This window comes from Nicotiana attenuata, chromosome 3 (genome assembly GCF_001879085.1).
Source record: "Nicotiana attenuata strain UT chromosome 3, NIATTr2, whole genome shotgun sequence".
NCBI classification, from domain to species: Eukaryota; Viridiplantae; Streptophyta; class Magnoliopsida; order Solanales; family Solanaceae; genus Nicotiana; species Nicotiana attenuata.
Window position 1 is genome coordinate 32,172,176 of NC_031991.1, and position 16,360 is coordinate 32,188,535.

General features: G+C 41.2%; 2 protein-coding genes across 2 annotated transcripts; one reads left to right on the top strand and one right to left on the bottom strand.

Moving 5' to 3' along the window:
- LOC109224260 lies at positions 935–1,531 on the top strand. Its single transcript, XM_019388848.1, has one exon. The coding sequence runs from the start codon at positions 935–937 to the stop codon at positions 1,529–1,531; it is 597 nt and encodes a 198-aa protein (XP_019244393.1).
- On the bottom strand, positions 11,234–12,900 carry LOC109224588 (7-deoxyloganetin glucosyltransferase-like). Its single transcript, XM_019389138.1, has 2 exons — positions 12,342–12,900; positions 11,234–12,259 (listed from the first exon to the last, which is right to left on the bottom strand). Exons 1-2 carry the CDS (start codon positions 12,859–12,861, stop codon positions 11,328–11,330), a joined length of 1,452 nt encoding a protein of 483 aa, XP_019244683.1. The 5' UTR covers positions 12,862–12,900; the 3' UTR covers positions 11,234–11,327.

Sequence of the window (16,360 nt, forward strand, 5' to 3'; positions counted from 1 at the left end):
TCAAGTTTTTCGGGAAAAGGGGGTGGAAAAACGTGGCTGCTGATGCCTTGTCCAAGCAAAAATGAAGGAGCAGAATGTTTGGGCATTACAGTAGTACAGCCAAGATGGGTAGTTGAAGTGCTTGAAAGCTGTGAAAATGATACAGAAGTTTAAGCAATCATTGCACAATTGAGCATTCAACCTACTGGAAACTTGGAAGTCACATTGCAACAGGGAATTCTACACCACCAAGGGAGGATTTGGGTAGGGAGCAATTCTCAACTCAGGCACAAACTAGTTTCTGAGTTTCATACATCGGCTTGGGGAGGCCATTTAGGCGCAAATGCCACTTACCAAAGAATTAAAACTATATTCTATTGGCCTAAGTTGGCGCAAGATGTCAAAGAATTGGTCAAAAATTGTGAGGTTTGCCAACGGAACAAGGATGAAAGTGTGGCTTACCCCGGCCTGTTGCAACCCCTACCCATTCTATCAAGAGCATGGGAACACATTGCAATGGATTTCATCAGTGGTTTACCCAAATCACATGGCAACGACTCAATCTTGGTGGTCATCGATCAATACTCTAAGTATGCCCATTTCTTCTCCCTTACCCACCCCTATACTGCCCCTCAACTTGCCCAGTTGTTTCTTGATAACGTATGCAAACTACATGGCATTCCCTGCTCAATTGTGTTGGATAGAGATCCTATTTTCATGTGCAATTTCTGGCGAGAACTATTTAAAGGACTAGAAGTGCAATTGAAACCAAGATCGGCTTATCACCCACAAACGGATGGCCAATCGGAGAGACTCAATAGATGCTTGGAAACCTATCTCCGTTGCATGACTGGCCACAAACCATCAGAGTGGAGCAAATGGTTACCACAAGCAGAATTTTGGTACAACTCCAATTTTCAATCAGCCATCGGCATGACTCCTTTTAAGGCTCTATATGGCTGTGATCCACCCCTACCCAGTTTTTGAGTTAATTGGCCAGAGCAAGCTTAACTCAGTGGGTCAAGCCTTGAAGGAAAAGCAGCTACTGAATCGCATACTACAAGACAACCTATCCAAGGCTCAGAATCAAATGAAGCTTTATGCAGATTCGAAAAGAAGTGAGAGGACCTTTGAGGAGGGGGATTGGGTATTTCTGAAGTTGCAACCTTACCGCCAATCCACAGTAGCAGTGCAGAAGAATTTGAAGTTGTTAGCCAAGTTTTATGGTCCCTATCAAATTGTGCGCAAAATAGGCAAGGTTGCTTATGAGCTCAAACTTCCTCAAAACTCAAAAATCCACCCAATATTCCATGTGTCTCAGCTAAAGAAGAAGGTGGGTGACAAAACTTTTGTAGCTCAAGATCCCCCATTCTGTACTGAAGAGGGTCCAATCCGCATTGAGCCACTTGCCATTTTGGATAGAAGAATGGTCAAGAAAGGAAATCGTGCAGTCACCAAAGTCCTGGTACAGTGGACTAATTTGTCGCCTGAAGAAGTCACCAGGGAAGATTATTCATTTCTGAAATCTCAATTTCCCAATTTTGATCCATAAAGGGAGAAGACAGAGGATTGGGTTCTTAAGGGGGATGGAATGTAGCGAACAAGGAGACAACTTAGGCCTGGGATAGTTGGGCCACCAAGTGAAGTCAGTTGGGCCATCAGTAGTGATTCACCCTTATTCCTCCTCAGTATACCACCTTTATTACTCATGTTGCGGTGCGCAACCCGATCCCACCATATAATAGCATTTCACCCTTAGTACTCCTCAATATATCACTCTTATTCCTCTTGTTGCAGCGTGCAACCCGATCCCACCATATCAGCACCAATCACACAATACGAACAGGAATTTCACAATTTAGCTCAAAGCTCTACACAATATTTTAAACCTCAAACTAAAGCAAATGGAAAGCTGTACAATTAGGAATCTTCACTCAAATTATACTACTCAGCGAAACCAATCCAAAATATACCATAAAACACCGATAACCGACTTGAGCCAATAACATGAGACAATGAAACTACGGAATAGCTAATAACTTCAACAATGAAAACAAAGTCTAACAAGTAGCAATTAAGCATGGAAATACTAGTGAAATATGCAGCAGTTAAGGTAGGAAACAATATATTATGAACGGGAAGAAAACAAGCAAAATAGCTAAATTGGCGGCGCATAGGTACTCGTCACCTCATTTATATGCCACACACATGGATTTTTCACATAGAAATTAAGTCGAGGATTCCTAATCCCTTGAGTGAAAGTTAGACACAACACTTACCTCGATGCACATGCCATTCACTGCTCAATTACCACTTTTCCTCTAGTTTCCACCTCCGAACCACTCGTATATAGTCATAATCAACTTAATAACATCAATTATATCTAAAGAAATCAATTCCAATACATAATTATAAGTTTCTCAACATTCCCCCCAAAAGGTCAAAAATCGACCTGGGCCCGCTTGGTCAAAACTCGAGGTTCGGACCAAAACTCATTCACCCATTCACCCGCGAGCCCAAAAATTTAATTAGTTCCGGAATCCGACACCAAACCGAGGTCTAAATCCCCAAATTTGCAAAATCCCAAATTTTCTACCCTTAAAGAACAAGATTTAGGACTAGGAATTCAATGGGTGATGATGGAAATTGAAGAAAACGAGTAAAAGAGTGCAAGCCTATGATTTGGTGTTGAATCCCCACTTCAAAAATTGCCCTACCGAGTTCTAGTGATGAAATATGAAATTTGGGAAGAAGTCCCGTTTTTGTTCTGTTTTGAAAATCACTGGACAAGTCTTCATCGCGTTCGCGAGAGACCTGTCGCGACCGCGATGCATAGCGGCCAGAAAGGCCTTCACGTTCGCGAAGAGTTGCACACGTTCGCGATGGTTTGTCCCCCCTGACCTTCGTGTTCGTGAGACTAAGCCCTCTTTCGTGTAGAACAACTCGATGATTCCCATCCCACCTCCAATACACTATGTGTTCGCGTCGAGATGGTCGTGTTCGCGAAGAGCAAACCCCCCAGTGCTCCACATTCGCGACCGAAGCCTCGTGTTCGCGTAGAACGAATACATCCCCAGCCCAGCTTACACTTCGCGTACGCATGAGAAGCATCGCAAACGCGAAGAAGGAAACCAACAAGTGCTGAAGCTGCAGAAAACCAGAATTTTCGTACGTCTAAAACATCTCGAAGCCTATCCGAAACTAACCCTAGCTCTCGCGGCTCCAAACCAAACATGCACAAAAGTCTATCCATAATAACCCAAACTGCATCGAACTTCCTTTGAGTCCGTGGGAGTCCAACAACGAAATCCATAGTGATACGCTCCCACTTCCACTCAGGAATCTCTATCTTCTGAAGCAAACCACCAGGTCTCTGATGCTCATACTTTACTTGCTGACAATTTAGACACCGAGCTACATATGAAACTATATCCTTCTTCATCCTCCTCCACCAATAATGCTGCCGCAAGTCCTAATACATCTTAGCGGCGCCCGAATGAATAGAATACCGAGAACTGTGGGCCACCTCTAGAATCAACTCATGAAGTCCATCCACATTAGGCACACAAACACGACCCTGCATCCTCAAAACTCCATCATCTCCAACCGTAACCTACTTGGCATCACCGTGCCGCACTGTATCCCTAAGGACAAGCAAATGCGGGTCATCATACTGTCGCTCCCTGATACGCAAGGAAGACCGAGCGACTGTGCAAGCTAAAACATGACTGGGCTCAGAAACATCCAACCTCACGAACTGATTGGACAAGGCCTGAACATCTAATGCAAGCGGTCTCTCACCGACTGGAATGCACGCAATGCTGCCCATACTATCTGACTCCCTACTCAAAGCATCGACCACCATATTGGCCTTCTCGGGATGATACAAGATGGTGATATCATTGTCTTTCAATAGCTCCAGCCACCTCCTCTGCCTCAAATTGAGCTCCTTCTGCTTGAACAAATACTGCAAACTCCTATGAACCGCGAATACCTCACACGACACGATAGTGCCTCCAAATCTTCAGCGCGCTGACAATGGCTGCCAAATCTAAGTCATGAAATAGATAATTCTTCTCGTGAATCTTTAGCTGCCGTGAAGCATATGCAATAACCTTGTCACCCTACATCAATACCGCACCAAGTCCAATACGAGATGTGTCATAATATACTGTATAAGGCCCTGAACCTGTGGGCAATACCAACACCGGTGCCGTAGTCAAAGTAGTCTTGAGCTTCTAATAGCTCGCCTCACACTCGTCTGACCATCAGAACGGGGCACCCTTCTGGGTCAACCTGGTCATCGGGGATGCTATAGATGAGAACCCCTCCACAAACCGACGAAAATAACCTGCCAATCCTTAGAAACTCCGGATCTCTTTAGTGGATGTGGGTCTAGGCCAGTCTTTGACTGCCTCGATCTTCTTATGATCCACCTGAAAACCCTCTGCTGATACAACGTGACCCAAGAAAGCAATTGTACTCAACCAAAGCTTGCACTTTGAAAACTTAGCATATATAACTGGATGTCTCTCAAAGTTCGAAGAACGACCCGAAGATGCTGCTCATGCTCCTCTCGACTGCGGGAGTAGATCAAGATATCATCAATAAAAACAATCACAATAGAATCCAGATAGGGCTTGAACACCCGGTTCATCAAATCCATAAATGCTGCTGGGGAATTTGTCAGCCCAAATGACATCACCAGAAACTCATAATGCCCATACCGAGTCTTAAAAGTTGTCTTAAGGACATCGGATACCCTAATCCTCAACTGAAGGTAACCAGACCTCAAATTGATCTTTGAAAATACCTTGACACCCTGAAGCTGATCAAATAAGTCATCAATCCTCGGCAATGGATACTTGTTCTTGATGGTGACTTTGTTTAACTGCCGTTAATCTATGCACATCCTCATCAATCCATCCTTCTTCTTTACAAATAACACGGGTGCCTCCCAAGGCGAGACACTGGGTCTAATAAAGCCCTTATCAAGTAAATCTTGCAACTGCTCCTTCAACTCTTTCAACTCTGGCAGGGCCATAAAGTATGGCGGAATAGAAATGGGCTGAGTGCCCGGAGCCAAATCAATGCAAAAGTCAATATCCCTGTCGGGTAGCATCCCTGGCAGGTCTGCAGGAAATACCTTTGGGAACTCCCAAACAATTGGTACAGAATCCATGGAAGGAACTTCCGCACTAGAATCACAAACATAAGCCTAATAAGCCAAACACCCCTTCTCGACCATACACCGAGCCTTCATATAAGAGATAACCCTATTGGTAGAATGACCATGAGTCCCCCTCCACTCTAATCGAGGAAACCCCAGCAGTGCTAAGGTCACGGTCTTGGTGTGACAGTCCAATATAGCATGATAAGGTGACAACCAATCCATCCCCAAAATAACATCGAAATCAACCCATATCGATAAGTAGGAGATCTACGCTAGTCTCAAGACCCCCAATAATAGCCAAACACGAACGATAGACACGATCTACAACACCCCCACCGGTGTGGAGACATACACGAGAGCACTCAAAGAATCATGAGGTACAACTAAATATGAAGCAAAGTAAGATGACACATAGGAGTATGTAGACCCTGGATCAAATAGAACTGAAGCATCTCTATTGCAAACTGAAATAGTGCCTGTGATAACGATATCGGATGACTGAGCCTCAGGCCTGGATGGGAAAGCATAACAGCGGGGATGGGCCCCACCACTCTGAATCATATTTCTGGGATGGCCTCTTGCTGGCTGGCCTCCACCTCTAGCAGCCTGGCCTCCACCTCTAACGGCCTGACCTCCACCTCTAGCGGCCTAACCTCTACCTCTGGCTCCCTAACCCCTACCTCTAGCTGGCTGAGCGGGACGTGCCGAAATCATGGCACGAGAACCCTGCTGCTGTGGTGGAATGCCCACTAATCTCAGACAGGTCCTCCGGATATGCCCATATTCACCACACTCGAAACATCCATCTTAATACTGCGGCTGTGGAAACTGAGACTGACCCTGACAAGCTGACTGACCACGATAATAACTCTAAAGAGGAGGTGCTCTGATAGGAGTTAGTGGTGCACTATAAGTTGGCTGCCCTGAAGGAGGTACATAAGGACCACGACTCCCTGAAGCTCCATGGGACATCTGAAGTGCTGAATGAAACTGCCTGGGAGGATGCCCCCTACCAAAAGTACCCCGACCTCCAGATGAGGCCCCACTGAATCCATCGGAGTGACACGGCCTCTTGTCAGACCCCTGACCACTCCCCTGAGATAGAACCATTCCAACACTTCTGGCCACATTGGTTGCATCCTGGAAAGAAATCTAACTCCCTGTCTCCTTAGTCATCTGCAATCTGATAGGCTAAGAGAGTCCCTCAATAAACCTCCTCACCCTCTCTCTCAGTAGGAAGTATAAGAAGAGCATGAAGAGCCAAATCAATAAAGTGGATCGCGTACTGACTGACGGACATTCTGCCCTGCTGAGACGCTCAAACTGCCTGCGATAGTCCTCTCTCAGTGTAACAGGAAGGAACTTCTCGAGAAATAGCTAAGAGAACTGGTCCCAAGTCAAATCAGGCTACCCAACTGGTCTTGTCAACACAAAATCATTCCACCATCTTTTGGCGGAACCTGACAGATGAAATGCAGCAAAGTCGATCCCACTGGTCTCCACTATCCCCATGTTACGTAACACCTCATGACAACTGTCCAGATAGTCCTAGGGATCCTCTGAAGATGTACCGCCATAGTGAATTGGGAAAATCTTGGTAAACATATTCAATCTCCACATAGCCATATAAGACATAGATGACCCATCATCGGTATGTACTACAACACCCGGCGGGTTTACCCCAATGGGCTGAGCTACTGGAGTCTGAAACTGAGGAGCCATCTGCTCCGGAGTGTGGGTAGCGGGAGTTTGTGCTCCTCCCCCAGCCCGAGAGACGTCTGGTGATACAGGGAATATGTCGGTCTAAGCAACACTCTCTATAAGGCCCACTAGACGGGCCAAAGCATCCTGAAGTACCGGGGTAGCGATGAACCCCTCTGGAATCTGAGCTGGCCCTGCTGCAACGGTCTGGGTTGGAGCCTCCTCATCAAACTCTACCTGAGGCTCCGCCACTGGTGCTGTTGCTCGAGCTCTAGGCTGAGCCTTGCCCCAGCCTCGGCCTCGTCATCTGCCCCTCATAGGAGCTGCCACTGGGGGCTCTGGCTGCTGCTCAGCTGATGAAGCGGTACGTGTTCTCGCCATCTGCAAAGGAACAAGAGTAGAGAGTTCAATTAGCATTGAGAGATCAAATCGCACGACAGAGAAGAATAGAAGTGAAATTGTTCCTAAACTCTGTATCCTCTAGGGATAAGCACAGATGTCTCCGTACCAATCCCTCTGACTCTACTAAGCTTGTCCGTGAATTTTGAGACCTAGGCAACCTAGTGCTCTGATACCAACTTGTCACGACCCGGAATTTTCACCATCGGGACCGTGATGGCGCTTAATATCACGCTTTCTAGGCAAGCGAACGTTAGAGTTTTATTAATCAATTTCCATTACGTTTCAATGATTAAATGTAAACGAACCAAAACAGGTATAAATAATTGCGGAAGTAAGTAACAAGCCTCTTTGTTAATAAACTATTACCACAACTATTACTACTACTACTACCCAGAATCCGGTGTCACAATCCATGAACATACTATGATTTTTCCACAAACATCAGTCTGAAACAAAGTACAACTGTTTTGAAAATAAAGTAAAACAGTAATGTAGAGAGGTAGAAGGGGACGCCAGGGCCTGCGCTCGTCAGCAGGATTACCTTGGGTCTCCACACTGTGTAACCTGAAGCCAACCTCTCAATCAGCCACTGCCTGTTCAGAAATATGCACAGAAAGTGCAGACTGCAGTATCAATACAACTGACCCCATGTACTGGTAAGTACCGAGCCTAACCTCGATGAGGTAGTGACGAGGCTACGGCGGGGCAATTACAATAAAACCTGCATATAATGTATAATAAACGCAGAAAGAAGAACGGGACAAAACAAAACTGTAACTTTCAAGGAACGAATATAGAACTCAATTATCTCATCAGAACCCAGCTATAACCAATCCTTATGTGAAATGCAAAACTACAGAATAACTTCACAGGAGAAGAACAATACATAAACTGATGCGGCGTGCATCCCGATCCAACCATATAATCAATATCAATATGACTATTCACCCTTATTACTGTATATCAATCCACCCTTATTCCTCCTGTTGCGCGTGCAACCCGATCCCACCGTAGAATAGTGATTCGCCCTTATTCCTCCTCAATATACCACCCTTATTACTTCTGTAGTGGCGCGCAACCGATCCCACCATATAATAGCATTTCACCCTTATTACTCCTCAATATAACACCCGTATTCCTCCTGTAGCGACGTGCAACCCGATCCCACCATATTAGTACCAATCACACAATAAGAACGGGAATTTCACAATTTAGCTCAAAGCTCTCCACAATATTTAAAACTCAAACTAAAGCAAACGGAAACCTGTACAATTAGGAAGCTTCACTCAAATTATACTACTCAGCAAAACCAATCCAAAATATACCATAAAACACTGATAACCGACTTGAGCCAATAACATGAGACAATGAAACTACGAAATAGCTAATAACTTCAACAATGAAAACAAGGTGTAACATGTAGCAATTAAGCATGCAAATACTAGTGAAATATGTAGCAGTTAAGGCAGGAAACAATATATTATGAATGGGAAGAAAACAGGCAAAACAACTAAATTGGCGGCGCATAGGTATTCGTCACCTTACCTATACGCCATACACATGGATTCTTCACATAGCAATTAAGTCGGAGATCCAAAATCCCTCGAGTCAAAGTTAGACACAACACTTACCTCGATCCACAAGCCACTCACTACTCAATTACCGTTTTTTTTTCTAGTTTCAACCTCCAAACCACTCGTATCTAGTCATAATCAACTTAATAACATCAATTACCGCTAATGAAATCAATTCCAATATATAATTATAAGTTTCCCAACATTTTTCCCAAAAAGTCAAAACCGACCCTGGGCTCGCTTGGTCAAAACTCGAGGTTCGGACTAAAACCCATTCACCCATTCACCCCCGAGCCCAAATATATAATTAATTCCGGAATCCAACCCCAAGTCGAGGTCTGAATCCCCAAATTTGTAAAATCCCCAGTTCTCCCAAAATTCCTAATTTTCTACCCTTCAAGAACAAGATTTAGGACTAGGAATTCAATGGGTGATGATGAAAAGTGAAGAAAACGAGTTAAAGAGTGAAAACCTATGTTTTGGTGTTGAATCCCCTCTTCAAAAATCGCCCTAGATCGAGTTCTAGTGATGAAGAATGAAGTTTTGGAAGAAGTCCCGTTTTTGTTCTGTTTTGAAAATCACTGGACAGGTCTTCATCGCGATCGCGATGCACAGCGGTCAGAAAGGCCTTTGCGTTCGCGAAGAATTGCACGCATTCGTGATGGTCTGTCCCCCCTGACCTTTGCGTTCGCAAACCTAGACCCGCGTTCGCGTAGAACAACTCGATGATTCCCAGCCCACCTCCAATACACTAGGCGTTCGCGTCAAGCCGGTCGTGTTCGCGAAGAGCAAACCCCACAGTGCTCCATGTTCGCGACTGAAGCCTCGCGTTCACGTAGAACGAATCCATCCCTAGCCTAGCTTACACTTCGCGTTCGCGTGAGTAGCACCGCGAACGCAAAGAAGGAAACCAGCAAGTGTTGAAGCTGCAGAAAACTAGAATTTTCCTAAGTCTAAGACACCCCAAGCCTATCCGAAACTCACCCTAGCCCTCGGGGCTCTAAACCAAACATGCACACAAGTCTAAAAATATCATACGGACTTGCTCATGCTATCAAATCGCCAAAATAACACCTAGAACTACGAATTTAGCAACAAATTGAATGAAATTTTCAAGAAAGTTTTAAAACTTCTAACTTCTCAACCGGACATCCGAATTACGTCAAATTAATTCTAACCAAATTTTACAGATAGGGTATAAATATCATAACGGACTTGTACTGGGCTCCGAAACAAAAATACGGACCCGATACCAACAAGATCAAATTTTACCAAATATCTTTAAACCATTATAATTTAAATCTTTCAATTTTAATCAAAAATTCATATCTCGAGCTAGGGACATCGGAATTTGATTCCGGGCATACACGCAGGTCCCATACTTTACTACGGACCTACCGGGATCGTCAAAATATGGGTCCGGGTCCGTTTACTCAAAACGTTGACCGAAGTCAACAAAATCAATATTTTAGGTAAAAAATTATTATTTCATCAATTTTCCATATAAAAGCTTTTCGGAAACGCGCCCGGACTGCTCACACAAATCAAGGAGAAATAAAATGAGGTTTTGAAGGCCTCGAAATACGAAATCGTGTTCCAAAACATAAGATGACCTTTTGGGTAATCAGATTCATTTTCCTCCATTTCTTTTCCCACCATTATCCATTCACACCTCTTTTATTTTGATTAACAAAACCCAAAAAACAAACCATGTCAAATTATGATTTGAGTTAATTAGAATAGGTGCAAATTATCTTAAACATTCAAACCATTCAGATAAAAATATTTGATAATCATTAGATATTAATTAAGAAGCAGGACATACAATTATTTCCCAAATTTCATAGTAGATTAACTTATTTTCTTTTTCTATATCTATGTCAATCCAGCCATTAGATATTAGTAGTTGCATTTACTTTCGGTTTGCAGTCAATATTAAAGAATACTAAACGTGTCAGATCATAATATATCTTTTTTGAGCATATTATCATGTTGATTTAAACAAAATTCTTACTATCACTTTATTTTTCATCTCAAGTTCAAATAAGCTAAGCATTATCCTTTTATATTTTCATTGTTTTATTTTCTCTTTTTGTTCATTCCTTATAGTTATTGCATTACTTATTATTTAATGAGTATTGTTATAATGTCGGGTGATATTTTATTAGCTTACAATTGACTAAATATCTTTCTTATTGCCCTTTTAATAATCCTCGATAAATAATACTTTTTCCCTCTTGCATATCTCACCATCAAATGCCAATAACAAATTTAGAGAGGTAATTATGGGACTCTATTTATGTCACGTGAGAAAATTTGGGCGGCATAAAATCTTGTGGGGACCAAGAGAGACCTTGAGGTAGCAAAGGATATTTTTATTTTTCATTATTAGATCACAAGTTGCAGTACTAGGAAAGATGGGATACGAGGAATAAAAGATGTGACGAGATTTCAACACTGGAAAAGATAAAAATCAATAACCTATTGATAATTAACGCCTAATGTTTGAGGAGAATTTCGTTGATAATTTTATCTATGTTCACATAAGAAGATCCTGTTGTTTTTGTAGCAGCTTCTTCAGCCAATTTCTTCCATTTCAATACCTTTTTCTTCATCTCTTTGCCTCTATCTCCGGCAATGACCTCTCTCACAAGACTTTCAACTTTGTCCCTCTCCACATTACTGTCGATCTCCATTCCGATTCCCAATTTGGTGCAACAAAACCAACAGTTAGTCGGCTGCTCTGCAAAGAACGGCCAACAAATCATTGGCACCCCACAACTAATACTTTCAAGAGTCGAATTCCATCCACTGTGAGTCAAGAAACCTCCTATTGCAGGGTGGCTAAGGACTTGTTCTTGTGGACACCAACTTGCTAACATCCCTCTTTCTTTAGTTTCTTCCAAGAATTCGGATGGTAGAATTGCTTGTTCCCCTGATACAATATCAGGCCTTATGATCCATAAAAATTCCATCTGGCTATTGGCAAGTCCCCAAGCGAATTCGATAAGTTGGTTCTTAGTCATAACAGCAATGCTTCCAAAATTAACATAAACAACAGAATTTTGTTCCTTGGAATCTAGCCATTCTACACACTTTTGATCTTCTTTCCAAAGATTTAATTCTAACTCCTCCAAATTCTTGTCATCAACATGTTTCTCAAGCAAATGCAATGGTCCAATGGCATACACTGGAGGAAGTAGTGTTTGAAGTGATTCAAGAACTTCCTTCTCTAATGGCTCAAATGTATTGACAACTATAGCTGAAGCATTTTTGGATCTCTCTGTTTCTTGGAGTAGAAATTTAATCATATAATCATCTGGATTTGCAGTTCTAATAAAACTTGGAAGATCCCTCAGACGTATGTCCTTCATGCCTGGTATCCAATCCAAAGTCTTCTCCAAATACCCATTTGTCAAATAACTTTTATCTACAAGAAAAAGAATGTAATGAGACACATACTTAAAAAAAAACATATGCAATTGAAACAGACCATTTAAAAACATGTATACCTTTAAGTGGAATGTATCCTTTTTCAATAAGGTTACAGTAATGCATATAACCTAATAAACCACAAGCACTTGGGGTCCAAAAGAAAACTTGAGGGATGCCAAAATCTCGAGCAACAGCTAGAGTGAAGCTCATAACACCATCAGAAACGATATACGAAATGGGTGGCACGTTGGATGAAGAAGTATTATTGAGCTTGGCAAGCAACTCTTTGAAAGGAACTAAACAAGTAGTGGTAAGGGATTTAGACAGAGAAACAATATCTTGAGTTGAATCAGCATCAGATGGTGGGAGGCCGTCTGGGATGGTTTCGAAACAAAAGGATGGCAACCCTTTGAGGGAATCAGGACCGCGAGACTTAAGGAGACGCCTCTGATTGTATTCAGTGTTGACAAATGTTATATGAAAGCCTCTGTAATGGAGGATTTTGGCTAACTTTAACATTGGATTGATGTGACCTTGGGCAGGAGCTGGTACGCAAATTGCATGAGGCATGTCAAGTTTAGCATACTTGGAAGCCATTCTTTCGATTCTCTCAAACTGGAAACGGAAGATATGTATGGTTTTGTCATGTGGAAGAATATGTGGATATATACACTTATAGATGAGATAAGAATAATAAATGCAGCATGCAAGAATTCAGAAGCCAATAAACTCAAAATAGAAAGATGGAACTTGGAAAATTACTCAAATTTTAATTGAAATCAGCTGCCAACGCATAGATCAGATCATGCGAAGCCATTCAAGGAACTTTAGAGTTCAAATTGGAGTTATATTAATTTAGTTTATGAAAATAAAATTTAAATGTTAAGAAATTAAGCAAAAATTATTTACCCATAATTCCGTCCTAATTATTAGTTTGGTCGTCTTTCTTTTTTCATTTTTTTCTTAAAAGATTGATATACCATTTCTATATTTAGTTATTTACTATTTCCTTCTCATTTTAACTATCCTTTTACCTCTTTTCACGTCCATTAAAAAAACCATTATAGTTTAATAAGTTACCCTATTAATTACTGTTTTAGAATTGTGTAGTATTAAAAAATGGAAAAGAGTCAAAACTATCCCTGAACTATTGGCTTAGGGCTACAAATATCATTCGTCCACCTATCCTTCTAAAAATGCACTTGTCGTCTATTCTTTGGCCCATTTCTACCCTTCTGACTAACAGTCAACACTAAATACAAAAACAGTTTATACAAATACCATGTGGCATTTTCTCATTGGTTGAATGTAAAACCCCGGCTCCAATTAAAAAATTTACCCGGATATAAACATTTTCGGACCCATATGCCAAATCTAATTGTTTTTTTTTCGTTTTTTAATTGTTTTATTAACCAAGCTCTAGAATTTCAGCAATGAATTCTTCTTCCTAGTCTCTAGTTTTCAGATCAGGAATACTTGACTCCCAGCTCAATAATAAAATCAAATCAATTTTAGGCATCAAGTCGGCAAAGAATTCGAAATCGCAAACCAAATTAGAGCTTGAACATAACAATAATGGTGGGTTCAAATTTCTTTCTCAATTTTCGAATCTCAGCGGCAACTAAGGAATTAAAACTACTTGATTTTTAGCTTCAATCCACTAACACAATCCTCATATCTGCTCAGGAACTGAACGTCGAATTTCACAGTATTAACCAAAAACAATATTTTTTCAAGTCAACTGGGTCGCTCGAAAAAAAATAACTTCAATATTTCTCAAGCAACAGATAAAGTTGTAACCAGTTAAATTTACTTTTTATAAGTAATTTTCAATGAAACTTCAAAAATCCATTTAGCAAATGGGTTGTAGAAGTTTTTCCAACGGTGATAAACGAGAACAGTGAATAAGTATCTTTTTGGATTTTTTTGTTTTTCTTTTGTTGTAATTATGTCAAGTTAAAACTAAAAAAATTATAGGAATAATCCTTTAGCCTAAACTCTTGATATCAAATGACAACAACGGATGAATTTTTTAGGGTTTGGCTTTGAATTTGAGTCTGAAAACCTTAACATTTGGGTGGGTTTACTTAAATAGGGTCAAGGTTTTAAATTCGACCAATGAGAAAAAGTCACGTGGTATTTGTATACTTTTTATTCATTTAATGTTGACCGTTAGTCAAAAGGGTAGAAATGGGCCAAAAAAAAAAATGGCAGGTACATTTTTAGACCGATAGGTGGACGTAGGGTATTTTTAGCCCTAAGCCAATAGTTCAGGGATAGTTTGACCCTTTTTCAATTAAAAAATATTAGTACTTCTTTAATAATAAGGGTATAGTTAGTAAAAAATTACCAAAGTTAATATTGAATTCTTAAGGTAACAATTATTTAGGGACAAATTTTTTGAACTAAAGTGACAGTTAAAATAAGACGGAGGGGGTATAACTTTTTAATTACGCTTCTTCCTATATTGACGTTATTTGTTGTATATTCCCAATGTAGACAACGTCCGTACTTTTGGTACAACAAGGGTGGTTGGATTAATTTAAATTTTATATATTAGTCAAACTAATTTATAAAGTGTTTGATATCTTTAAAAGTATTTATAAGTTAAAATTAATTAAAAATCACAGAAACACTTTTGATTCGAACATATTTTTACTATTTTATCCATAAGTATTTTTGTAATTTCCAAATTACATTTCCCCCAAAAAACTCCTAAATCTCTCTTCATTCTATTTCTTACATTCGTCCTTCGCCGCTTACCACCTGACAAAGATTTGTCACTATTTTATCCCTAACGTCGTATGGTTGCTCGTGATATATTTAATATGAGATTTTTAATTATCACAATTGAATGTTTTATCCTTATAACATACTAATAGTTTATGGTTTTGGGATAGGAAGCTTTTGTTTGAAGTCTCATACAATCATATATTATGTCGTGTGACGATTTAATCTACTAAAGAATCCATATCTCATGGAGCGTTTATAAGTGTGACGACCCAAAGGGTCATCACCGGATTTCTCTCTCTTTCCGTGCTTCCGAGACCTTGAAAACCTCACCTTTAGTTGTCTCGATTTGCGTGCGCAGTCCGGGCGCGCAGCCAGAAAGATTATATGTTAAATTCTGTGAAAAATTTCAAAATGTGGCTTTAAAATGATTAAAGTTGACTTCGGTCAACATTTTTGGTAAACAGACCCGGACCCGTGATTTGACGGTCCCGGAGGGTCCGTAGAAAATTATGGGACTCAGGCATATGCCCGGAGTCGAATTCCGAGGTCTAGAGCCCGGGAAAAAGAATTTTTCTGTTTAATTGTTTTTCTGAAATTATTAAGGAAAATGGAAATGAAAATTGATTAAAAGACTATGGTATCGGGCTCGTATTTTGGTTCCAACGCCCGGTACAGGTCTTAAATATGTGTTAAGCGCTTTCTGTGAAGTTTGGTCGGAATCGGACGTCATTTGACGTATTTCGGACCTAATTATCTAAACTTGGAAATTTATGAAGTTAGAAATGAAAATGATGATTTTGAGGCTTGATTCATTGATTTTGATGTTGTTTTGGCGATTTGATCGCTCGAGTAAGTTCGTAGGATGTTATTGAGTTAGTGTGTGTGATCGGTTAGGAGCCCCGAGGGCTCGGGAGTGAATCGGAGGTGGTTCGGGGTGTTTGGCAGCAGATTTTTCTGCAATTTTTGCCCAGATAATTTGTTCTTCGCGAACGCGGCCTCAAGCTCGCGTTCGCAGTGCCCTGTCAACTTCCTCTTCCGCGTTCGCGACCCTCTTTCCCGCGTTCGCGTAGCCCCTTCAAACCCTTCAACGCGTTCGCATCTGCCTACTCGCGTTCGCGTAGGCCATTTGCCCAGGGCCCCAGCTTTCCTTCTTCGCGTTCGCGTGCTCTCAATCGCGAACGCGATTCCCCCAGTTCATCTTCATCGCGAACGCGTCCTTGATGTCACGATCGCGAAGGGTAAATCCCTTCAGTGATTTTTTTTAAAAAAAAGTTCAAAACAGTAGCAGCACGGGATTTTCCTCATTTTTCCACACGAACTCTTCTCCCTAACACCCCATAGACGATTTTGAAGAGCCTTTTCC

Coding starts and splice junctions, on each gene's coding strand:
- LOC109224260 (XM_019388848.1), top strand. CDS start 935: ATGGCTGTGATCCACCCCTACCCAGTTTTTGAGTTAATTGGCCAGAGC.
- LOC109224588 (XM_019389138.1), bottom strand. CDS start 12,861: ATGGCTTCCAAGTATGCTAAACTTGACATGCCTCATGCAATTTGCGTA. Junction 12,260..12,341: donor AGGATACATTCCACTTAAAG/GTATACATGTTT, acceptor TTTTTCTTGTAG/ATAAAAGTTATTTGACAAAT.